The sequence below is a fragment of the Ochotona curzoniae genome, unplaced genomic scaffold (assembly GCF_017591425.1).
Source record: "Ochotona curzoniae isolate NIBS_2020 unplaced genomic scaffold, NIBS_Ocur_1.0 scaffold_1852, whole genome shotgun sequence".
NCBI classification, from domain to species: Eukaryota; Metazoa; Chordata; class Mammalia; order Lagomorpha; family Ochotonidae; genus Ochotona; species Ochotona curzoniae.
Window position 1 is genome coordinate 40,567,062 of NW_024467087.1, and position 27,052 is coordinate 40,594,113.

Genomic DNA, 27,052 nt, shown 5'->3' on the forward strand with positions numbered 1-27,052 from the left:
CCACAATCACCCAAAGTGACTGAATACAAGGCAAATTCATCCTCCTACTTCCATTTCTCCTGATTCCACCATTTTTGTTTTGCCTCTCCCATCCAGAGACAACCCAATTCAGTCAGTTAACAGGGTTGGTAAATTCTAAAATTTCACCTTTTCTTGTCTTTTGCATCCCTAGTACCACCACCTTAGTTCAGTGGCTCATTTTTCTACATGACTATAAGAACATCGTTGTGGTCTCCTAGTCTCAAATATCACCTTTTTTTTTTTTTTTTCAAATATCACCTCTTTCCCATCATTTCTTCTGTTTTTAATACAAGGATCCACAAGTACAACCTCTAATACAAATGGATTCTAAATGACATAAATGAGTGGTGTAGGGCAGCTGTAAGTAAACAAACATCAATTAATACTTGACTCTGGATGAAACGCAGGAGGCATACATTATGGAAAACTCAACAGTATGTGGTCCATTCAACTAAGACAGGCCTTATTCAGGGAAAATGGACTGCTTCCAGTCACATGCAAAACTGAACTGAACTCAAGACTGCAAAATTACTCTAGTATGTCAAAGGAAGCCAGAAATTTGGATTTATATGTATCAACTCCCAAATCTTAGGAGCTGGCAATGAAATCAGATTTTAAAAACCACTTTACCAACACTGAAAGCCAAAGAAACAAATCTGCAGGCTGGACATGATTTCAAGGCTACCATTTTATAAACTGCATACAAGAATTTACTTTCCAACTTTCTAGTACAGAATTATCTAGGCAGTTTATTAATGCAGAGTCTTAGGGCCCACACTCAAAGGATTCCGATTCAGTGAGCTCGAGAATCTACATTTTTGGCAAGCTATCCTGAGGCCTTGAGAAAAGTGATCTTAAAAGCACACCTTATAAATCTACCTGAAAGGATGTCTAGAGGATTAAAGAAAATGAGAACAGTGGAAAAAATGGAAATTATGTAAAATGTTCTCATTTTAATGTTATCCTAGGGAAATATAATTTACTATCACACTTGTTTCAACTTTGAACAAGAAAGCTCATTTGTAAACATATTCCCAACAATACATGAAAACAGAATTAAGAAATTATGGTTTTGCATGTACTTGACATTTCAGATCAGTAGCACAGTAGTGGTTACAATTAATGCTAAAATACAAACAGGATTCCTTAAAAAAAAAAATCAAGAATATTTTGTCAAAAAAATTTATTTAAAATGTATTTATTTTCAATGTTTATATATTTATTAACAAACCAAAGTTTAGAAGAATCTACTACAATAACCCTGTGATTTTTGTCAAAACACTCATTGCCTTTTATTAAGTTATTGCTTGCTTGTTTGTATATTTTGTTTGGAAAACAGAGGTACAGAGAAGACAGAGAAAGACCTTACAACAACCGGGCTGCAGGATCAAAAGTGCAGCAGCAAGAATCCAAACACAGTGTCCATATGGGATGTCAGTACCACAGCAGAGGCCCAGCCTATTACACCACAGTGCCAACCTACTCACTGCTTTTTAAAGTATTATTATTGTTCATTTTATGACACAGTTTAATAGGCATTGGGGTTTCCCCTCCCCCTTCCTATATCTCGCCTCTTTGCTCTCCTCTCTAGTCTTTAATAGGTATCTTCCGAGTACCCTCACAAGTCCATCATACTGCCATTGAGGTGGCTCCCAACAGTGTAGGGACTTATCTGTTTCACTCAGAGACCATCCTTGTATTGCAAGTACGGGGATATTCTTTTCTGTTTCTACCTATGGATATGTTTATTCCCGCTGCACTTCCATTATACCTCCCCTTAGGTACAGTCCACCATGGGTTGAGGGAAAAGAGAAAGAAAATTTAAATAAAATTAAATACTGAGCATTCATCTCCATGGTGTTGTCAAACCCATACCAGGGGTATCAATTTGACACTAGGGTGGTGCAAAAGAGTGTCCTATATCTTCCAACAGTAATTAATGCTAATGTCTCATCTACTCAATGGAATACTACACAGCTATTTTAAAAAATGAAATACTCTTCTTCGTGTCCAAATGGGCCCAACCGGAAACCATTATGCTAAGGGAAATGAGCCAATCCCAAAAGGTCAGAGAACATATGTTTGCCTTATATTAAGATAAGATAATGTCAAATCTAAAAATTGTACCTGTAAATTGTATCTTATCACACTTCCCACCTGTCTGTTCTGCAGGGTCTCCCCCACAGATTCCTTTAGTACCCCGTTGCTGGAGGGGATGAGCCTGCTGCCCGCCAGCCAGCCTTCTGGCCCGCAAGAGACAGACAGAGGGACAGGGGTTCTGTCTAAGCAGTTCCAATTTATTGGGGAAATTCAATTTCTTATATAGGGTAAGGGATAGCCTCAGGCTGGAAATTTCAGGAATTCCAGGAGGGGAGAAACTCGGAGCCAATTACTAGGAGAATGACTGCAGAAGCCATCTCCCATAGGCCAGGGGTAGGTGAGTGAGATGGCCCTGGTCAATCAGTATTTCCTTGGAGCTACATGACTCCTGCCCTGGTTCACGCCCAGGGCTCTGTCCTTGGCCGCCATCTTGCCTGCCAGTGACCTGGACTGTTAGTCGCCATCTTAGTGACCTCTTTGCTCCTGAGCCCCACAGTACCACACACAGTAAGATTTTGTGATGTAACCTATTAATCAATAATTCATGAGAGACTGATTATATGTGATCACCTGAGACTGTTAATATCCCTCTTACTACTGTTACTACTACTGCCCATGGGTAACGATGACCTAGTCCATATTGCACGTCCATTTGAACCACATGGGTCATATACTCACTGCTTTTGAAATGGTTGTTTCCTTCTTTCATATTTCTGCTGGTATAAAATATACCCATGCCTTAAATTTTTACAGTATTTTTTCATTTTTATCTTTATTAATATAAATAGAACTATCTCTATGAAATACATGGCCCCTGTCTAAAAAGATAATCATGCTTTCCTCTCTTTCTCAGTCTCCTTCCTTTCCTCACTTATCTGTTCATTCATTTTTGCAAAGATATAGCTTTATAATCACAGGCTTAATTCACCACTAATCATAAAACTCATCAAATAGAAAGCAGGCTAAAAACAATAATATCACAAGATAACTGCTTCATTCCCATACATTCTATATTATTCTATTAGCACTGTATAATAACTGGCACCTATCACAGAAAACATGATATTTTTCTTTTTTGAGAATGGCTTGTGTCACTAAGCAATCCAGTCTACATGGAAATCCAAAATTGAGTATACTGTGACTATGGATTCATAGTTGAGTATTCTGTTTTGAATCCCAAATACCTGTTTCCACTGGCAACTGTCTTTACATGTACATGGCAGGGGACTGGAGAAGTTCCTAGTGATTCAGATCGTAGCCTATTTTAACTCAAATCATTAACTTTCCTTGTCTCTAAATCCCAGCCATACATACGCCATTTACCAAATATCCGTGTGTATCTGTGTGTGTGTACAAAATCTATTCTCTCCTTATATTGTAGATTTCTTGATATTTGGCAGCTATATCTCATAACTTATATTTTGTAGCACTAAAGAATATTGAGAAACCGAGCTATAACATCATATGTATGAAATAAAGGCACAACAGCTACGGGAAGACAGGTTCCACACTCTTGAACACAGGGAAGAAGGATCAACAGCAGAGGAAAAACTCTGGCCTATCAGTCCCAACATTGTGGCAACAGACTCAGAAGGCAGGACCAGTGGAAGGAATGCCTGAGAAACACATTATTACAGAACCACCACTAATGGGGGTCACCAAGAAACAAACAAAACACACTATTCTGAAGGGGGCTTGGAGCTCCAATTCCCAAGGAAACTCCAGTAGGAATGAGGACATAAAAGGATAGGCAGTATGTATATTTTTGGCTCCACATACCAAACAAGCCCCTGCCCCAGGGTCTTTCATGTGACATGTATTTATAACTCAGGAAGTTCCTGTCCTCGGCATTCATAGTAATGCTCCTCATGTTTCCAGGGCTCCACAGGGATTTTGCAGGAATCACAGATCTCTCATGAGAAAGTTGTCTAGCAAAGGATGACTCATGTCCTAAAGAGTTATATCTTTTTAAACTACATTTCTGACACAAGGAGCTTGAAGATTTTATTAATCCATACCTTGTGAAATAATGTCCTGTTTCCACAGTGACAAACCACCACACACAACACACACGCTCACTCGTTTTCAGTAATATGATGACTAATATCCCTAAACTCAAGAAACAGCAAATAAGCATAAACTATTCAATTTTAACCTATTTTTGTCTTCAACTAAGCTGAAATACTGAATAACAATTACAACAGAAATAAAATTATCCTTAATGGGAATACCTAAACCCTAAATCTCTACATACACATCTTTAAAGTTTTTTGTGTTCAAATCCACAATCAAAAATTACAATAAGTGTGGATAACATCATATTAACACAGGTGTCTAAAATCCTAGAAAAAAATTTTAAATGAAAATAGATGAATTTTCATTATCCTCACTTTTGTCTCAGATTCACTTGGAACTCTCTTCCTGAACACTCTCCTTGAGAAGCTGTAGTAGTAGCACTGTGTTTTCAGGATCTCTTGCTATCTTACTTGTGTAAGTGATTTTTAAGGAGGGAACCTGAGTTAAGGTCAGAGCCCCAAATCTACCTTGTTGCCATGTTTTGAGGGACGCATCTCTTCCTATTTTGCCATAGGATATCCACATGTGGAAAAAAAACAAAGCATGACAACATTTCAGTGAGGATAAGTTTACCTAGTTTGTATGTCATAAATCACACGTAGCTTCTGTTGGAGGATTCCAGGAACTATAAAACTGTAATTCAACCAAGATGCACACATTCTTTTTCACAGCAGCAGCTTTGCAATCTAAGTTACCTGACCTTTAGAGCAGTATTCATAGTGGGGTAGGGCCAAAAAAAAAAAAAAAAAAAAAAAAAGAAGGCAACAAGAACTTTAGACTTAGAACAAGAACTTCAGAGGCTCAGATTTGCAGAACAGTAGGCTGGGAGCAAGGGCCAATTAAATTGCTACAAAACTGTAAGTTATCAAAGTGCACAGTATTTACAATACATGCTTAATTTCACAAGTTCAAAGCTGTCAAATTAAAGCATACCAAAAGATATCAGAAATTAATGCATGCCTTTATATTCACACTACAAACATGCCAATTACTGTGGAGTTTTGACAAAAGATTTCAGACTTCATGACGCTACCAATTATGAAAAGTCTAAAGTAAGGTCTGATTGCAAGCTCTGATCACATCACTTCCCCTATACTACTGCTCAAAGACTCCAAAAATACTATAAAATGATGTCCAAAGAAGTTAGCTAAGCATTCAAAGCTCACTATGATCTAGCTACAATTCCCCCCATTTACATTGACCTCTCCCACTCTTATGCATACACCTGGGCCTCACTAGGCTAATTCAAATTTCCTCCAACATGCCTGAACTTCTTCCTTCCCTGCACTTGTATATTGTTATGGGCTGCATGTTTGTGTCCTCTCTAAATTTGCATGTTGAAACTCTACCCCCTCCAGTGAGGGTAGGCCTCTTGGATTAGATAATAAGGATTCAATGATGTCATGAAGGTAGAACCCTCAGGAATGGAATCTACAGCATTTTCAGAGTGGCAAGACAACTTCCTTCCCCTCTAAGCTCTCTGCATTGTGAGGATATCACAAGAATCCTTCAGTCAACAGTATATAAGAAGGCCCCTTCTCAGCACTTGATCAGGTTGCCATGGGACCTTTAAATCCCCAGACTAAGACTGTAAGAAATAAATTTCTGTTGTCTATAAATTACTTAGTGTACAGAATTTTGCTACAGCAAGTGCTAAGATACATAGACTGTCATGACACAGAACTGCCTGCTTCTGCTTTACAGCTACCCTTTAAGATAACTATACTTTAACATTCACCTTTCATATTTCTCCCCAATCTATACATCAGATTCTCCAACTCAATGTTCCCAAGGGGCAGGAAATATTTATTTTAACCTTGATAATGTTTATCACAGTACTCAGGTAGTTGTTTCCAAAATATTTTATTAAGTTATACTAAGTACTGAAAAAGAAATTCAGAATTAGGATTTTTTTTTTTTCATTACACAGCTAGTCCAAATTCTTGGCAGTAAAACTAACCATATATAGCTGCAATCTAAATGTCTGTGGACAATTCCTAGCCAACATCTCAATCTGTTATTTTTCAACTACTGTAATATAACAAAAATAAAATATGTTAAAGATGCATTTATTAGACTCTTTAATAAGGGTTGTGACAGGAAATAAAATATAAAATATATTTTATGTAAATAATAATTTTAGGTAATTTCAAGATTCTAAATGCAGTCTTATTTCTAAGTAGGAAGAAAAGTATGTTTTCAAAAAAACAGCATGCATTTAGGAATCAGAATCAGTTAGCAGGAGACTCAATTTACCTTGTTAAACATGGCAAACCACTACACTTACCATATATGAAACAAATTAACTAAGATGATGATAGAAAGTTCCTAATACAATGTCTGAAATACACAGATAAGTTTACTCAGTCAGTGCTAGTTCTTTCCCTCTTCTGACTTGGTTTAAAAAAAAAAATCCTAGGATCACCTATATTCAGTTACAAAGAAACATTCCCTCCAACATATTAACATTTTAAAGCATCTACCTTGATACATACCTCTAAACTCACATAGAGAATGATCATTTTATTGAGAATGGCTTACCCTTTTAACCTTACAACACTATTGCTCTTCATTCTCCAGAACCCAAGTCAATCATTACCTTTGCATAGTTTCTCCTCTCCTCACAAAGCAAAATGGGTAGCCTTCCCAAAAGCTCACTACTCGCATCTATTTTTTAGAAGACCTGCTAATTTATACAACCTTTGCGCACCATCAGTGTTCATTTATTGACTATCATCAAAGTACCAGCTTTCCTTGCCACCCATCTCAAATTTTCTGTTTGCTCCTCTCCAGATACGACTGGAGACAGTCAGATGCCTCTTCGAATACAACCTGCCTATCCTGACATCTAAGTTTTATATTCTAGCATTGTTTGCTGAGGGGCATCTCCCAGCTATGATGCAATTCTGCAAAAACCTGCATAAATCCTGCAATAATTTGCTGCAGTTTTGAATAATCTGTCTCGGCAATGAAAATGAAAAATAACTTCAATCTTCCCCGACACACAGAGCACACATGATATTGATTAAGTTTACCTTTTCAGGTAAATGTTTGCTCTTGCTTCACTTATCGCTACACTGTGTTTCTCTATTATTAGTCACTGACCTTTAGGATTTCTGATCCAGTTGCAGCAAGGTTAAATTCTCTTATTTGACCAATTAAGGTCAATGACTACTTCTTAGTCAACCTAGGACTTGGTTTATTTTTTTTTAAAGTATTACTATTATTATGGGAGAGAATATGAATGAAAACAAACACTAGTTCATTCCCCAACTACTCACAACAACTGAAAAAGGATGGAAGCCAGCAGCTATAAACTCAATTCAGGTCTTGCAAGTGGCAGTAGTAGCCTAGTTACTACTGGCTTTCCGGATTTGCCTTAACAGTGAGCTAGAATCAGCAGCTGGATCTGAGTTTTGAACCCAAGGCTTCCATTCAGCTCCCCATTCAAGGATTGAGAAGGCAGCATAAGTCAGTCCAAGCCCTTGAAACACCCACATGAAGCTCCTGGAAAAGCCTGGAAAAGCCTGGAAAAGCCCAGGTGTTGCTGCCATTTGGTGAGTCAGCGAATAAACAATCTCTCTTTTTTCCTCTCTGTGTACCTCTGCTTTTCAAGTAAATAAATAAATCATTAAAAACCAAAGAATCACTGAGCAGCCACAAGACTTTGTACACATTAAATATGTAAAAAGTCACGGTGTCATAAGCAAGGTTTCTCAACCTTGACAATCTTTCTCAACCCTCTTAATCTTGACATTTTCTACTGAATAATTATTTGCAGTGGAAGGACTGCTCTATGAATTGTAGGATGTCAAGCAATGAGATGCTAGTAGCACCCTCCCACAATTGTGAGAACTAAAAATGTCTCCAGACATTACCCAATGCTCCCTAAGTGGTAAAACTGTCCCTTACTGAGAACTACTGGTTTATACAAAATGTACTTACTTTGTGAGACAGAGAAATGTAACATCCTTTCTTATATATTTGTTCTTAACACAGTGCTTTGGATTAAAGAAAGTCAAAATGCAAAGAAAATATCAGTAACCAGGACCATATGTGGAGGAAATATTAATTTGTAAGAACAGAGAAGGATATTTGAAAAATATAAATTTAACAAAATCATTAGTCTACTTAATTATCACTTCTGCCAACATGTCTACAGCATCATGAGTGCTTAAGATACCTTGCACCTATAATTTAATGCTATATTACACATATTTTTAAGGACAGAACATAGAATTTCAACTAAGACTGGTGATCTTAGATGTGAAGTAGCCTGATTGCAGGCATATACCTGTGTATTCATGACACATTTTATCCACTGCATTTTAAAAAAATTAATGGCTCCTTTTTTTTTTTCCTTTTCAGATGGATGATAGGTAAAGTGAGGGCAGCAGAATTCAAACTATCATCCACGCTCATACTTTTTAGCACTTCAGTCCATAGTTTAGGGCACTAGTATTCATCCCATGCCAATGCTAAAACGGTTTGTCACAACACTTGCTGCAGACTAATTAAAATAGATAGCTCTTGGCTGGATATGCCATACTTTTATAGCAGCCAATCTTTAGGCACAGTGAGCACAGGAAGCAGCAGGAGAAGGTAGGTGGTTCTTGGCACTTCCCTAAACAAGAAACAATGCATATCATCTACTTGTGTAACAGGAGATGATGGCATTCGTTTTTTCAAAACAGTTTTACTTCACACAAAAAAGTTCCCAAACAAATACAAGGTGAGAGGGAAAGGGAAAAGAAAGAGAAACTGAAAGATAAAGCTGGCAAAATCATTTGCATCATAACCCATTCTGCAGCTATTCTCTATAAGGCCAATATACAAAAGACAAGAAAGAGAACCATGCTCATACATAACAGCAGTAAAGTACAACAGGCTTTACGTTGACCATGAGCTTAAAGTTTTTTAGAATTGCACTCATGTATCCTTAAACTCCGCAGCTGCTTCACTTCTGTCTTCATGGCTCTTTTCTAGCATGTGGTCACATAACTGCCTTACTACTTTATAGCAGTGAGTCAAAGAAGTTTAACTTTTGATCATCAGTGGCACTAAAATGAACAGTCCTTCTTCTCTGTCTTTTCATTTTTACATAAGCCTAGTACAAATCTAGGACAGGTATAACCACTACCAATCTACAGGACCCCTAAGTCTTCAGGTTAATTTAGAATTACCTTGAGGTTTGGGTTCTTAGGCAGTATAGAAAACCACGGTTTTAAAACGTGAATTTTATAGTTGCACTGGTCTTAAATTCCAAATTCACCAGAGCATATCCTTGGGCAAATTACTTATCTGCTCTGAGCCTTTTTCCCCTCCTAAAAAAAAATGATTGCCTTGAGGATGAAATGAATTAATATTGATGAGGGAGCCAATCCACCCTCAATCCCTGAGCATCCCTGCACATTCTTACCAGGTATGTGAAGGCTAAAGGGACACTGACAGTATTTTACCCAAGCCATTTCCCAGGGCTTTGTTTGCAGCAGCAAATTGAACAATGGGATAATCTCTCTCTGTTCCATACAAAGAGTACACTGGCTTCCTCTTACTGTAAAAGTGGCAGATCTTCCCAAACTCAGTGTTCTCCTGTAATGCAACTCACTATGTGAGCATCATCCTGATCCGCCCCATCACGCTTAAAGTAACAGTAAACCCACATGTCATTCTGACAACTGCATTTGCAATGAATAATAAACTGTATTTTGTTTCTGTCCCAGGAGTCTTGGGCATTTTGTAATCACCATGAAATAGTTACAAATGGGAAAGTAGGTTAATACTCCAAATCTTAAACAATTTCTGACACATATATGCAAAACTTTTAGAATAGCAACCTAGCACCTTTGATATATATTAGGAAAAATCACTCCTGGGTAGGCTTATGCACTGCGCTCGGTCACTGAACCAAGGCAAATTATTCAAGATTAGGATGACCTAGAGTGCAGGCAGCAATCTTGAGGGCTTGGTACATTGTCCTATGTACAATGCCAGGTTAGAAGAATATTGATTTAGCCTTCATTGGTGACATGTAAAGTCAGACTCTAGAAACAGAGCAGTAAAGTTAACTGGGATATTCACTCTTTAGCATTCAAGCTTAAACAATCACATTTCAAAATTCCAACCTTTCATCTAACCAGCTTCAAGACAGCAAGTAATTATGTTAGGGTAGATTCATTAAAACTCTCAACAACCTTTGACTCAGAATATGTCAAAACTGAATGGAAACTATCATGTCATCTTTTTCATCTCCACTGTTTTACACAATAAACTGACACTAAGAAAAGGAACTGTTAACAGCTACATTTTTATAAAGTAATTGCCTTATTTTTATATACATACCCAGGAAAAAATTTTTCAAAGATTTAAGGGCCAATGTCACAGCAGTGTAGATTAGGTCACCTCTCACAATGCTCACATTCCACATGAATGCCTGTTCAAGCCCCAGCTTGTTCAAGTGCTTGTATCACTAGATAGAGTTCAGGCTCCTGGATTTGGCTTCATCCATCCCAAGCCATTGCAGCCATTTGGAGAGTGAACCAGCAATGGAAGATCTGTCCTTTCCTATTAATGCTGCCTCTCAAATAAATACACAAATTATTAAATTAAAAAATATATCAGATCTCCTGTTTATCTTATTTCAACTCTTGGTATAATATTAAATATTGTTAGTCCATAAAATGTAACATGGTGTCTTGAAACACAAATTAGTGGTGTTAATATCAAAATGAAGTTTTTACAAATTCATGGCAATATATTGGGTGATGGGTATGGATGGTAGATAGGCCTGCCCTGCCCTCTGCATATTCTTTTTATGATCAAACAATAGGCTACAACACTGATAATATTCACTGAGGATAACAAACATGACAAGGAATATTATGACCTTCAGAGTTAGAAACATACTAGTGATAGCAGATTATCTAAAGAACAGGAAGGCTATTGAAAGCAGAGATCCATAACATAACATAGCTTGATTCACACTCAGCTGCAATAGAACTGCTGGCAAAAGCATGGAAATCTGGAACCAGTGCCTGGAAAAACTGTACCTTATACTGCTAACTAATACTCCAGTTTCTTTTCATACAGAGATATGACCACTGAAGATTTAGTATTTGGTCTCAAGCTGCCTCAGTTTATTAAAATTGAGGATTTGGATCTCACAGATACTCCTAGGAACCTCTAAAAACAGTCTGATGAAGCAATATCACGCTGTACTGTACCGAAGAAAACCAAGAATTTGAGAGAACATGGGCAACTGTGCATTAGTAAAACAAATACATGAAAATTCAAAACAGCAACAATGGATAAAGTCCAGGACATTTTAAAGTTATTTATTCATTGAATGATTGATTTTTGCATGGTAAGCATACTCTTTCCTTTAATAGCTACTCAACCAAAAGGGGAGAAATATAAGCTCATGTAGTATCAGAGAAAAACAAGCTGTGAGGGCAGCCTACAAAAAGGTTTTTTTCACTAACAAATGTTTTATGTATACAATGACTCCCCTGGAAAACACTGATTTTGTAATGTGAGGTACCAGACTGCAGAGCATATTATTAGAGTGGAAACCTCTGCCAAATTTGTTTTAACCCAACTTAACTTTCTATAGGTTCTTAACTTGTATCATGGGTGGCGTAAATGAAAAAGCTACGACACAAACTTACAAAACCAGTGCACTGATGCCCACACAACCTGTAACTATGGGAAGCTCTGTCAAAGAAATAATGCCTCCCTGCCTATTGCCTAGGAAAGCAGTAGAAGATGCCCAAAGTCCAGGGACCCTGCACCCATGTGGGAGATCAGAAAGAAGTTCCTGGCCTCTGACTGACATCTTCAGCTATGGCAGCCACTTGGGGAGTGAACCAGCATTTGGAAGATCCTTCCCTCTGCCCTACTCTCTATAAATCTACCTTTCCAATAAAAATAAATAAAGCTTAAAAAAAAGAAAAACAGCTAAAGTGGCAAAGAGGTTGTTGAATGAGAAAGTATGCAAGCACTAGTACCCGACAGAAGCAAGAATACAGAATACACTAGGAACGGAAAGACTAGAGTGAAGAAAATATGAGACAATAGTATACAGACACACAATCAGGTCAAGACATGCACTTGGCATTGGCACCGTCAGAACTGTCCCTTCTCCAGAATCTGCTGCCTTGTCTCCTTTAGCTCTTTAAGCAAAAGATAACATCATAGTGAAGATTTCTCTGGCCAAGAGAAAAAAATAATGTTCCTTATCTCATTGTCCTTTTTATTTTCCTCCTAATCACCCTATTATAGATAATGAAATAAATATTACATTCCTAAAAAAAATAATGCCAAAAAGTTACTGGAAGAGAAAGGGAAGAGCCTGAAGAAAAAGGTAATCAACGTACAGAACTTCTAGTCTAGTCTCTCAAGGACCCAGGCATTGAAATTTGAAGATTTAAATCATTCAAAAGCAAACGTAGTCAGGTTTTGGATACTGTATTAACAGTTATTCAACTGACACTCTTTTCACAAAATATATGAAGTGAAAAATTCCTATTCTAAATGGAACATTACATCATGTGCTGTGCATTGGTGAATTTCTTATCAGGTGTGAGAATAAAAATCCATGAGAGTTTAGATGCAGCAGCTAGCCCATATGGGGTCTCCAAGCAAAAGACAGTAAAGGTAGCCTCAGGAAAATAGTACTATGACTGACCCTGATTTTGTCAATTACACACAGCAGCCCTCGGCTCCATCACATAACATATTACTGAGGTTCATAATGTAAGTGTATAGCCTAGCCAAAGACATTCTATGTATACACGGAATCTTCCTAAATATCTTTAGCCACCATAAAATACCATAACATATTTAAGATTTTATCAGCAACTGATTTCAAAGCACATGGAACAATTCCATAGCCACCTCACCTCTTGAACAAGGAGAAAATGTTAGCTGACTATCCCTAGCAATTATCATTCACTCATCTGTTTGTTTTGAGCAAAATCACCCACCTGATTGGGCAGTAAATGGTCAGTGAAGAAGTTATAGAGATAAATTACCAGTCTAAACCTACTTGAGTCCACAGAAATAGAGAAATTATATGCCTCTTACCTCCGAGCACAGGAACAGCACTAAATTGCTATCTTGAAGGTAGTGGTTACACAATGTCTTTAGCTGAACCTGTGTGGAGTCTAGGCTGTTTGCCCAAGTTGATTTCTCATACTTACCCACCCCACCTATCCCCAGATCCATCATCTCATTATGGTAGCCTGGTTTTCAATTTAATTTCACAAATATCCAAAAAAGGGATTGAGGGCCCTTTGTAAAGGTCTGCTCATGAAACTATACAGATTCTATAACCTAGACTATATCAAAGTGGCTAAAACTCAGACCCCTCAAGTACCAAATTGGCATCTGTTTTGAAATAAAACCAGAACAAGCAACATAAAACTTAGTTGCTTAAGCCTTTATCTAGAAAAGAACATTTTTTTCCTTTGCCTAACTGCCAACATTTCACTTGAAGAAAAATTCTTAACAACCCCACCCAATTTCACAAACTGCACAATGAAAAATGAAGGCTTACCCAATCAATCAATAAAGCCAAAAGTCTGAATTTGGTTTATTTTCTATGGAGTCCACACACACTCATACTTCCATACCATTAAAGACAAAAATAAACAATCTGAGCTGATGCTTTGTGAGAATACTTCAGGTGGAGTAACTTTGAACAAGATTTTACCATTAATTTAAAATTGTATCTATTTAACTAGCTCAGTGACATACATTAATCTGGCATATAATGAATTAAATATCTAGTTAACTGGGAATATCTGATATGGATTGTGAAATGACACCAAGAAGATGTTAATTTTCCAGAATGTAACAATGGAATAGCAGTTACTTGGTCCTGATTATTTTTTAAGGTATTTCTTTACAGGTGTGTACTGAAGCAAATAGGAGTAAAATGACATGATACCTGGGATTCACACTAAATTATTTCAGCAAAAAAAAAAAAAAAAAGAAGAATGGATGAAAAAGCAAATGTAAAATTCAAGGAACTTCTCCAACTAGGAAATAAGTACGAATTGTGGCTCATCATACTATCCTGGCTACTTGAAAATTTTTCTAAAGTTTCACAGAAGTCTTCACTAGTCCATATCATAAAATAAAAACTTAACTGCCTTTAGCTTGATAGGAAGTAAACAAATGAAGGGTAGATCTAACATTCCTTACAATTTTGAGCACATCTTTATCAACACATGTGGCTATCTGCTGAAGAACAATTAGGATTTTAAATAAATATACTGCACCCAGTCTGTTCTTCCCTGAATGAACACCAGAACTGGCAGGTGACTGAGTCTGTGGCAATTGGGAATAATCCTTCCTAATCGTGTTTTAGATTCCTGCCTGAGTAGCTACCCAAAGCTTTTTATTGGCACTATTGTACAGAACCCTAACAGAAGGTCAGAGTGGTGGCCAATGGGCTGGTTTGTATATGGTAGCAATAGTTCCCCTAAAACAATACAGTTAAAAACTGTTATCAGCCCAAAGCTTGTGTAAATGGTTATTAGTATGAATTTGGCCTTCTACATTCTTTCAAGAATATGGTTCCCTCAGGTTACTTCACACAAAGCAAACAAGCACCAGAATCCACTTCACCGTCTAAGCTACAGCTAAATCCTTCATACTCAAGCAGATTCAGCCTGATCAGGCAAACAAGACTAAATTCTTTCTCTTGCTGGCATTCACAATAAACAGAAATGTGAAAACAGGTTTTGGTATTCCTTCACATGCATCAATTTTGAGCTATCTTCCACATAGATGTCTTCTACATGATGCCTGCTTAGACATCAAGCTAGATGTTAAGTTACCCAGCTACGATCTTCGTTTCTCCAGTCTTAAGAAAACAAGCAAGTACTAAACACCACAAATCGGACAGCGGGAACTGATCTCTTCTGTGTCACTCACTGGATAAAACAACATGAGAAAACTGAGGCTTTGATACTAATCCATGCAGTACTTGTGACAGCCAATAATACTGAAGCAGATGTGCTTACTCACATAAATTAGCATATATTATATATGTACTATTTTAAGAGCACCTGTTCCTTAGAATTCTTTGAGACCAAGTTGGAATAGAGTATGATTTCATTTCAATGACATGTGCTACTGCCAAAGTACTTAGTACTGGGAGTGAAATCTAAGTAGATTATAATAATAATTATCCCAAAACAGAACAAAAGAATGGTGAGATTGAATAATCTTCTCATATTTTGGATCCCTGAAGTATGACTCAGTGTGATAGACAACTTCTACAATAGAAGCGACAGCTTTTAAACTTATCTTTAAGTCAGTTCCCTTAACACTTCAATGACTCAGTTTCTTTACTTGTACAATAGCAGTAAGCTGCCTGAGAAGGCAAAATGTCATAAATATCTAATGGAAGTTTTTGCTTTTTAACCAAAATTTGTAAATGACTCAATACGATAAACTGAAAAAAAAGAACAGCTTGGTTCTTGAAAAAACAGTTAAACCTACATCTTATATTCATTCAGCAGAATTATTATTAAAAGAACAGAAAATATCATTTCCCAGTGAAATAAAAGAAAAAGTAGAGAGTCAATCAACATACAACCATATTCTTTTCTTCATACAAACTTGTTAGTTACAATTTGCAAGGAAGCCATTAGACCATTAAATCACAATCACATTTGATCCAGATGAATCACAGTTGATCTCTGTATTTGGATAATACAGAATTTCCTAAAAACTTTTTCATTATTTTACCTAAACCACTTTGTGTAACAAATCAATCTTTTTATTTTCAACTAATAGACATAATAAAAGAGCTGAAAGTCCTGATGTTAAACACTCATCAATGCTTACAAGCAAATACAAGATGGAATGAACAAGCACTGGAACCTAGGTCCCTCAGCTCTCCAGTCTGCGTTCTTTGGCCAGTAAGCTGAAGTCACCTACTCATAACAGCGAAATGTTACTTGGCACATCCACTGTGGTATTGAGAGAGGAGTTAGAGTGGGTAGTAGGCAGTTAGGGTATTCTGGGTCCCTGAGTAAAAGAGAATTTCCCCACCATGTCTTGAACTCACCAGAGTCTCTTCCAAGGGACAGGGCTGCTATTAGCATATCAATTCCCCACCTGAAGTATCGGCCATTACCTCAGGCAACTGTGGGAGGGCCTCAGGCCGATCATTGAAAGGAGAGCAGGAAGAAGTAATACACATCTGCCTAAGGCCTGGAATGTCCTATGTCTGGCACCTCTGTGGCCTTTTGTCCCAAGGCCAGGTACCATGGAAACTAGGAATTTTCTTTGTTCATGGAGAAACATCTTTGAGGGAAACCTTTAAAAGGTGCATTCCCCACCATTAATACGGGTTCTTATTTTCCTGCCACTATGGCAGAGCATTGGGGTCCTTTTCCTCCTGCCACTGTGGCAGGAGGTAAGGGTCTTTTCTATCTCAAAGCCCCCTCCCGTCGCTAGGACGGGAGTCTTCTTTTCTCAGCCTTCCTAATAAATCCTGCTTTAAAACTAAACTGTGTCCGCATGAAAATTCTTCTTTCCTGCGAGACAAGAATTTGAGGTTGCTGCCATACTCAGAGTCAAAAATCCTGCAACAGTATTGCTTCTATGCATGGAAGTTCAGGCCCTGACATAACAAGAATTCAAACAAACAAACGCAACGAGGGATTTCTCATGGCCCTGAAGGAGTTTTCTGAATTTCAAAATCAGAAAAAAAAACACAGAGGAATCTATAGATATGTTAATTCAGTGCTGTGTGTGTATACGCACCAAGAAAATATATGACATATAGTAAATACTTTCTAAAAGCCTCTTTTCAACAGTAAATACCTCAGAACGCCTGGTCCTATGCAGGGGTAGGGGAAAATCCCAGCTAATAACCATCTACTGAGTTGTGGACCGAAGCACTAGCCTGCCAGGTTTTCAAAGATAAGCACAAATTGGGACTCCTGCCCAGAAGCACTTTAAAATCTTGGTAGAGACAAAATCAGTATATGATGTTTAAACTCAAAATAGTTATGATTTCAGAAGGAAGAGTAAGCTGAGCTGATGAGTGACGTTTCAGTGGAAGGAGCAGCATACTGAGGTATGAACTGTCAGAAAGGCGTGAGATTTATAAACTGCAGGCTAGGTGGAACTTTAGTAGGAATGGCCAGGGTGCATGGCAGGAAGGAAAGACAACAGAGATGACAGGAGGAAGCTAAGGCGTCTAGGATGACTACTCATACATTGGGAACCTGGTAAAGGGATGACTGGAGGAGCTGAATTGGAATCCAAGTCTCTACACATAAACCTCAAGCACTTACTACGCTCCTCTGCTCCTCCCAAGTGGCCTTCCTGCCTCCTGCCTGGCTCCTTTCTCTGAGACAGCTTCCATTAAGTCTCCGTGTCTTTCTAAAATACAAATGTAGCCAGGTAGCATTACCATTTTCCTCTCTGAAATGGGTTATTCTGACTTCCAGAAATAAGGCAAAACACTAACATCACACAGAAAAGAATCACTATGATATAGATCCCATATCTTCTTGCAGTTACATCACAGGGAGTTCAGAAATTCATGAAAAAATGAAATTAAAACATCTATTATGGAGCAAAGCATCTTGAAATCCATGCATAGTTTTTTTTTTCCATACCTATTTTACATGAACTTTTTAAATAACTCTCATACCTTTTGCTTCAGCCCCAAACATGTGCACCTGAACCTCCTAATTAGGCAAGTTTCCTTATCTACCTACCTTTGTAGACATCCTTCTCCCAACCTCAAATGCCCTTTCCTCTCTTTCTCCAATTAAAGCCTTATTCTTCAAACTTCACTTCAAATGTCAACAACTATGATTAAGCCCTTCCTTGCCATGCTCAGGCATTGTTCCCTGTGATTTAACAGATCCCGCCTTTTAGTATGCCCGCAGTAACTTATCTCACTCTTTTCTAATCACTAATTATCTTCCCTGAATGTTTCCACCAGATTATGGGCATCTTTATATCCCCGACTTTTAGAATAATGGCTGCACATAGTAGGTGCTCAGTAAATGCATGATGTATAAATGCAGTAATTGTGCTAATATCATTATTAAAATTGAGACATTTATTCTGCTGTAGACAAATAACCAAACATGAAGTTACATAACCAGAGAATTAACTTGTAACAAGTTAATTTGACTCCTGCGTAAAAATCCAAAGACTTCAGAAATTATACACAAACACAAATTCTGAAAGTAAAACCACCAAACGCTATCAGTCATCTGTGTGTGTGTGTGTGTGTGTGTTAGTTCTACCTTAACACTGTTCTCTCTTAAAGGTTAGGTCACTGCTGCAAATATGTGGAATTCAGTAGGTAGCTCCTTCAAAACACGGCTCTCTCTCGTACTCAATCTTACAAAATACATTCCTTGGTTAGCATGAAATTACTAATTAATCTAAGATCTGTGCTGTTTGATGCCATGCCACAATCTGGGCCTAGATAGTTATATAAAATCCAAACTCTACTACCAATCATTATTCAAAATGTACTGAGTCCAAGACAGGACTGCCTTCCTTAAAAACAATTAAAAATAAAAGGGTCATTATGAAGATGCATAGATGAAGCAAATGGAAATGAATTTCATTAAATTTTGATTTGATTTAAACAGAAGTCTTAACAGTCCTGACATGCTACTCTGAAACAATTTTCACCTTTTAATATTCATTAAAAGGTGAGGATATAAATGAAAAGAATTCCTTTTTATAGGTAATGTGCCTTCCATCTCTAGTCTTCCAGAACCATGAGGGACTAAATGTAAACAAAAGAATCACAGCCTTATACTTTATGAATGTGGTGTAAGACAATTGAGTTCATTTTTCCATGTGGTGAAAACTTTAATCTTAGCTAATAACACACAGAGATTGTGTGTTTCTTTTATCCCCAGAAGAATTTCATTCACTACCAACAACTCTTGTGGTCAGTGCTATTCCCCTTCTCCCTCATCACACACCTCCCCTGGTCTCCAGTAAGACAGAATGGAATCAGCTGCTACTTCCTTTACTACCTTCAGCAAAGCAATAGTTCTTATTTTTCCACAGGTGATGGATATTTTTAAGAATCTGATCAAAATTATGGAGCCCATTAAAACAAACATACATCAATACACTTTCACACAATTGAGTTTAAGAGCTTCTAAACCAGCAGAAAGATCTTTCTTTCCCCTACCTTTGCCTTTCAAATAAAGCTTTAAGAGAACTTATCTCCTTCACAATCACCTGCATACAAAAAAAATCTATTGTTATGACTGTCTTTTATAAGCCCACACCACAACTTCCTCACACACACAAACTAAGAATGAGTGTCATGACTGCTAACAGAATTCTCAACAGAATAAATTTAGTCTGACTAAAACTTTTTCTTCCTTGTGAAACTTTAAAAATCCTAGGTGAACTCTCTAACAAAAAACTTTGCCAAGTCTTGCGGATGTAGCAATGTGCTTCCCTTAAAATGTGTTGTAATAGCTTCCTAAAGTTGTCCTTATCAAATCTAATACATCTGTTTATAAAATTACATAAGGCTCAAATAGTACATTGAACAAAACAAAATCATGTTATCAACAAATGCTCAGATTCAAATGTGTTCTAATATATCAAGCAGAGAAGTCAGCTGGGACACGCAAGTGATACTATCTCCTAACTATCTAGTCACCTTGTCCAAAGCAAGTAAAACATGAAAGGTGAAACAGGGCAAATGGCCACAGGGAAGAGAGGTATTTAATCAAGCTGCTACAACTAAGAGAGGTGTTTTCTCTGGATAGCATACTTCTTAAAAGTAGTATGTTCTTGCTAAATGTGCTAAATGATTTGTGGAAACTTTTAGGTAACTTTTATTTTGGCCTAAATGTTTCATCATTGATTGAATCAGTTCCCTACTAAATCCAAGGGAAAAAAAAAAAGGAATACAATCACTCTTTCACCACAAACTGATAAATTTAAAAACCGTGCCACCAGAATTTTAAACATGTGTTAAACTCCCCTGAAACACTCAGCAAAACTCAAGTTTTGTACAGGAACCTGCTCAACCCTTTGCCAGAATAGCCAAGTCACAAACAACCTCTGACTCAGTTTCTTCATTTCGAAAGCCTATGGCAAAAGGAGACATCAACTAGTCAGTCAAGTTCTCAGTTTGCCTCAAATTCATGTGTAACTGACCACACATTAAACTGGCTGCATTAATCTGGAAGACAGCATGTTTCTTAAAAAGAAAATACTTCAATCTCTAGTTTCCAATATGGACAACCCATAATTGAAAGGCAAATATCACAGAAACACAATAGATCCAATTCAAACGACCAGCGACCGCAAGGAAAAGCTTTTGACAAACACAAAGGAACTTCAAAAGCATGTGAAAACGGAATTATGAAAAAAAAATCTGTTTCAGTGCAAAGACAAAAAAAAAAAAAACTGAAATCCCTGCTCAGTTTTGTATAATGCATGTTTTCTAGTCTCTGAAGACCCTTCTTTATGTCACCATCTTCCTTATGATAATCAAGTCACTGGTTAAAAGTGAAATCCAGAAAAGCAACATGTGGCTTGGGCTCATGTCTAACAACTCAGTTCTCAGAGGTTCTTGCTGAATTTGCGCAGGAAAACCCTTGGCCCTCACACCACTCAAATTAGAAAGTTGAGAAAAAGAGGAACCCTTTTAACTGTTGAGTTGAGGAAACTCCAGTATTTCCCAATGCAATACCAGGCCCCATCGATTTCATTTCTCTGCACTCTCGGGGGCAGGAAATGGGCTGCTGCCACTGGTTCACGCTGTCAGGAGGGTGCGCCTACTGCTTTTGAACGTTTTTAAGCAACGCAGTGGAAGGACTGTGTAACTATGCCTGTCACATTCACAGTACAGTCGGTGGTACCTCCTCAAGCTTCAACTCCCACGCCCCCCACCCCCAAAGAAATGTATTCTGGAGAGCACATGGAGAAGCGAGGCGGGGAAACGCACGTAGGCGCCTCTTTCTTAGATTTCTGGTCAAGTAGGAAGACTAGGGCGGAGGCGGGGGTCGCTACGCGGTGTCTCCCTTGATTTACCAGGCTGTGGGTGGGCTCCCAAGTATTTGGACTGAGGGGAGACGAAGGGGAAGGGGTTGCCCTGACCTGGACCCTGAGTGATAGGAGGCAAAACAGCAAGTGACACAGAAGCGAGAGGGAAATGGAAGGACTCAAAGAGGGTTCGTGCCACAAGTTGGACAAACAGCCTAGCCGCTACTCCAGGTCTCCCCAAGTTGGGGTGGGGCCCTTCTGCTTCCCGCACTGCCTGAGGGGCTGACCAGAGCGCGGATTAAGTGGAGAAGGGGGGGTGCTCTTCCGCCCCCACGCCGTCTCCGCGCCTCGGCGTGGCCACTCCTTTAGCGGCTCCCCCAGTTGCACAGCGAGGTCGCGGTCACACTTGGGAGGGGGGGGGGTCCCCCGGGTCCCCCCCCGTGCTCAACGGCAGGAGGAGCCCCGGGGTTCTCACCCCCGTCCCCAAGGCCGGCGGGGGCTGCGGGAGCACTCACCAATTTGGGTTTGTTTTTCGTTTCCTCTTCGTTGGCGGCCCGGTTGCCCGTGCTCCGCTTGTTGCTCCGGCCCCCGCCGGCTTCCTCGGGGCCGCCTCCCGCTCCCGACGCCGCCGCCGCCCCGGGTTGCTCCATCTTTCTCCGGCCCTGTCACCTGTGCCCTGTCACCCCCCTACCACCACCTCTCCTCAACTGCGGAAGCCCCTCGGGGCGCTCGCGCTGCCCCCCCGCGCCAATTGGGTAGTGCCTCTTCCAAGGGGTTGTGCGGCTGCCCGAGGAGTTGCCGAGTTCAGGCTCCCCCCAGGGCTTAGGCTCCCAAGCACCCGCGACGCAACCACGCCACCGCCACCACCACTACTCTGGGCGCTGGGGCCAGCCCTGCCCCTGAGCAGCTGCAATTACCACGATCGCCGCGCCGCCGCCCTCAGGGCGGTGTTTAGAGCTGAGGAAAAGTGGGTGCCTATCTCTTTAAGAAGGCCTCGCCACACGTGATTCATCAAAGTGCCCGCTGTGGGCCGCGCGGGCGAGCAACGGAGAGCTAGCTTCCTACTCGCCGCGGAGCGGGGGGCCCCACACCCCCCGCTACTGAGCATGCCCAGCGCCGGGACCGAAGCTTAACTGAAGACTCTCAGGCGCGGTTAAGCACTGATTTCACTTCCTACTGTTCTCGCGTACGAGAGGAAGGCATTCAGCCGACGGGAGGGTAGCCCATTTTAGAGGTGGGGAAACTGAGACCTGGAGAACTCGCGTTCGCTTGTACTGGCGGCGTCACTGGAGTCTGAGCTTTCCACTAGTGTAGACCTATGCACCTTGCCTCACTGAGACCCTAGCACCGGCACCACGGGGGGCGTGGTCTGTCAAAATCCTGTGAGAAGATTTAATTAGCAAGGCAACTGGCGCCCTATAGCAAAACCACGGGAAGCGCCGATTAATTGCCTAGACAGACCCTGCGGGTCAAAGTGGAAAGAGTGGGTGTTTGCTGTTGCCGTGATTGCATGGTGACTGAAGAAATACAGTGGCTCCTTTATTCCCAGGCTGCCTGAGAGCCCGAGCAGCTGGCGCCCTTCCCTCTAATCCCTAGGGAGTTGTTAAGCTCTTTAACCGAAACACCTAACCACTGCTAACAGTTGGGTTGAGTGCTATCTTCAGCTTCCCAAACTAGTTTGAGTTGAGGATCCAGTTGCGGGGTGAATGAAAGAATGGGTGTGGAAGCTTTGTTTAAATGCAAATCCCTAGTCTAATTCTTGGTGTTTTTATTGTACGGTGGTACACACACGGCTGTTTAACCCGTGAGGTGTACCCAGTATTTTACCCTCAGGGAGAGGCCTACTATCTAAAATTTCTTCTATCCTCTTTTAAATGGGACCCTTAAAAAAAAATCAGAGGTTCACAGTGAGAACTTAAGAGGGTCAAAGCAAGACTGCAATGAGCCATCATCATAGAACAAGAGCACAGATGCTGGAGAAGTTGGCTTCCGTGTAAACTTCCATAGTGGGTGTGTCAACATGCCCCCTTCCCCTTCAACCTAAATTTTACCATGCTGCTTTGAATCTGAACTTAATTCATCAGAATACATTAGAATAAATTTGCCCATTATACAGATTTAATGAGGTGGCTCCAGTTGGACAGTAGAGTGAACAGAATGTTAGATATCTGAGAGCTGTTTTAAACCCAGTTTTTTTTTTTTTCGACGCCCTCAAGCTTTTCCTGAACCGTGCAGGTGTGCTTTCTCCTTGGGAGGTAAACTCACCAAGAAGACAGAGAAGGGGAATACCTGCTCCCTGCCATGGTGGAGAAGAAGCCCCAAGGTAAATTTGTTCCTGTTTGACTTTCAAGTTTGATGAATATTTTAGGTTTGGCTCACTACACAAATACACACTTTATATAAGTCTCCCTTCCAGAAATATTGGGCCTAGATGGATGCTGCAGAAGACATGACCTGTTTATTCGATGCTTTCATGCAGTGGTTATTTGACAGAAGTAGCTGTGGGCAATAGCTTCAGGCTCTCCAAGCTCAAACATGCTCAGCAGACATTTTTGGAGTGCTTTAGAGCATATCATATGACATGCACTGGGCTGTGACTTCGAAGGATCAGGCTGGCAGAGGTTCTGTCTTTTAGACTCTTTGACAGAGATAGAAACAGCTCATGGAGCAACTGAGAGATGAAATGAATGGAATTTCAGAAGATCAAGAAAGTACTAGAAAGAGAAGGCTCCTCCTTGTAAGGTCATTAGTGGTGTTTACAAAGTGTAGAGTGAAGGATGGACATTGCAATAGGAATGGGTTCTGTTTGGTATGATACATAGACCTCAAAATGGATTGATATTATCCAAATTCACCATCCTCGGGCCAGGCTAATCAGTATTTGATGTCCAGTCAGAAGTACATGAAGGTTAATCAGCTTTTTTTTTTTTTTCCGGAAAAATACAAAAACCTCTGATCCTTCTAAGACTTAACAAGTAACTACATTATAGATATTTCAGCCCCAGTCGGAATGCTTGATGTTTGTTTTTCAACATTCTGCTCCAGTAAATGTAAACAGTAGTTAAAAACAAATCAAAGCGCTTTCTTCTTCGGGCATCACGGTCACTGGCCTCTCTTGGAAGCTAAGCGAGCCGCTACGTTCCAGCAAGGACACCTTGTCCACTAATCACGAACCAAGCGCTTTCCTGATTGCGGTCCTACGGCTTATCTCACGACACCTCCTTTCCCTTGTTTTTACCTTCCTGGGCAATAGGCTGGTGGATTTAGAAGCATCTGTTCTCTGATGCCAAAGAAAGAAAGAGTTGGGTTCTCCAGCAGCAGAGTGACGAAAACATGCTTTAGACCTACTAACCTTGCAACTTCTCTCTTCTAGCCTCTTAGGAGAGCAGCATTCAATCAGAATTTTAAAGCAATAAAAAAAACTTGTAAGTTCAGTTTTCAAATTGACCTGAGGACTACCTGGAAGTTTCTGATGATCATTTTTTGTATCTCTGGTTTGCTGCCTCTCTGGCTGACACATGTGCCCGTCTAAACAACTGGGAACATTCACAGATAAATGGGAGGAAACACTTATTAGAAAAAGAAAATGAGAAATAACCAATTTTAGCACTGTTGTGGGCTGAGGAGTTGATTAGCATTTGTTAAGCTTGGCTCCTGCAGGAAATGGCTTGGAGGCTAGTGGCACCTTGTCTGTCAGACTCATTAGCATCCAATGGTTCTGCTAGAGGCTTGGGGAAAAAGGTATATATGGCTGAATAAAGGGAGGCCGGGAGAGACCTCTTCCACCACTACTGGTCTCCTGTCGGTGTCTGATTCCCTGACCCTCGCCTTGTCAATGCTACTGGCTCAGCTGCTCGGTACATAGCACCACAGCAGAAGAAAATTTATGAATTGCAGGATGCCTACAGACATGTATTTACTAAAAATATACCACAAAGGCCAGCTCAAAACTAGATGTTGCGCAGATTTAAAAAAAAAAAAGTGTCAGACATTCTATAAGGGCAGATGACTTACTAGTAAAAGAGTCTTTTATTCTATATAATTGCACACCTAAAGGAAAAGGGCTTAAGAGAAAATTACAGTTAGGGAAGAACACTTAAATAAAGGCAGTACAACTTTGTAATGAGAACATCAATGAAAACAGCAGGCAGCCTCGTGTAAAACACTCAGTGAAGTCTCCAGTGGTATTTACACCCAGAACCGCAGTCATCAATGCTTGCCCACAGTCATGCTTTTTCCTTCCTAATGTGGGTTCTCAAGAGCATGCACTTTTTTTTTTTAAAGATTTATTTTATTTTTATTGGAAAGGCGGATATACAGAGAGGAGAGACAGAGAGGAAGATCTTCCATCCAATATTTCACTCCCCAAGTGAGCACAACGGTCGATGCTATGCCGATCCGAAGCCAGGAGCCTCTTCCGGGTCTCCCACGCAGGTGCAGGGTCCTGTCCTCGACTGCTTTCCCAGGCCACAAGCAGGGAGCTGGATGGAAAGCGGGGCTGCCGGGATTAGAACCAGCGCCCATATGGGATCCCGGGCATGCAAGACGAGAACCTTAACCACTTGCACCACCGCGCCCTTAACCACTGCACCACCATGCCGGGCCCGAGCATGCACTTTTATTTGGATGCCATTTTCATCAGAATTAAAAATCTAATTGTAGAATAGGCAACTCCATAGAACCACACATTGAAAAGTCATTACAGATTCACCGGATAGTTTGAATGTTTTTGAAAATTTGCCACTCAAGGCACTTTTGTGCAGAATCCTTCACCCTTTCCTTAGTCTTCACATATTGCTGCTTGTGAGGAAGTTTGCTCTTATGCACTACAGTATGTAAGTGCTAAGAAAAGGCACACATGAATCATCTGGACTTCCACACTATTTGGCACCATTCTGTCTTTACCAATTGCTGAAGTGTTATTTGTGATACACACATACCTGTAATGGAACAGGCTGTAAAACACAAGACCCCCACCATCAGTAAACCTTAAGTGGACTTCAGAAAAAAAAAAAACTTTGAAACATGACAAGGAAATTAGCTACCTATTTTGGAGATACTGAGTCGAAATTCAGCATTACCTGGGAGAGGGGCAGGATCGATCAGAACTGAAACACTTGAAGGTTTCAAGGAGAAGCTAAGATTTCAGCTGCTGAACTGTGTAGCAGAAATGAAACTTGAATGGGCAAAGCAAAGAAAGGAAGCTACAAAAAGAGAACATATGGAATGATCTAAAACAATACCAGCCAATAACGTTGGGAAGCTGAGGAGGCTCAACTAGAATGGTGAGAACACAAATGTTGAATAATGGTAGGAAATGTGGTTATCCCCATAGTGTTTTCCCAGTATGTGAAAGGATTTGAGTGTCAGACACACTGGTAGTAACTGATAAAGACCTTTAATGGAAAAGTTTGAAACAAGAAGTGTTTCTAAAAGCTACTATGGCAGTGATGTGCAAAAGAACTTTGAATACTGATTTTCAGACTTATTTTTCCTTTAACAACATAATTTTCTCTCTAAATAAAACTGGTCACAGAACCCAATATGTACAACAGTTGCAGATTGAGCTGATGTGTTTGAAGCTACTGTGGGAGTCAAGACCTGCTCATGTCCACTTGGCCTCTCTATTATCCTCTGAGGTGACTCTTTGAGGCACCACTGCTGAACTCTAACCAAAGCTAGATAAAATCGTGCCAGATAAAGCTGTAAGGATTGGTACTGGAGCAGCCCCAGAGGAAATGAAGAGAAAGGAATGAATCCAACACATGTTAAATAGGAACAGACTATTTCCTCTCCACCGTTCTAGACAGGAAATAAAGGGAAAAAAGAACAAACAAGA

The 27,052-nt window shown here is 39.8% G+C and overlaps 1 protein-coding gene across 5 annotated transcripts in view; it reads right to left on the reverse strand.

Annotated features, from left to right (window-relative positions):
• Positions 1 to 22,115, reverse strand: part of DIAPH2 (diaphanous related formin 2) — an 830,745-nt gene extending 808,630 nt beyond the window's left edge. For all 5 annotated transcript variants that reach the window (XM_040999826.1, XM_040999825.1, XM_040999824.1 and 2 more), the window contains exon 1: positions 21,729 to 22,115. In XM_040999826.1, the coding sequence (XP_040855760.1) occupies positions 21,729 to 21,863 (135 nt within the window). In that variant the 5' untranslated portion in view covers positions 21,864 to 22,115. The remainder of the gene's footprint in view (positions 1 to 21,728) is intronic.
• Positions 22,116 to 27,052: the final 4,937 nt, after the last annotated feature.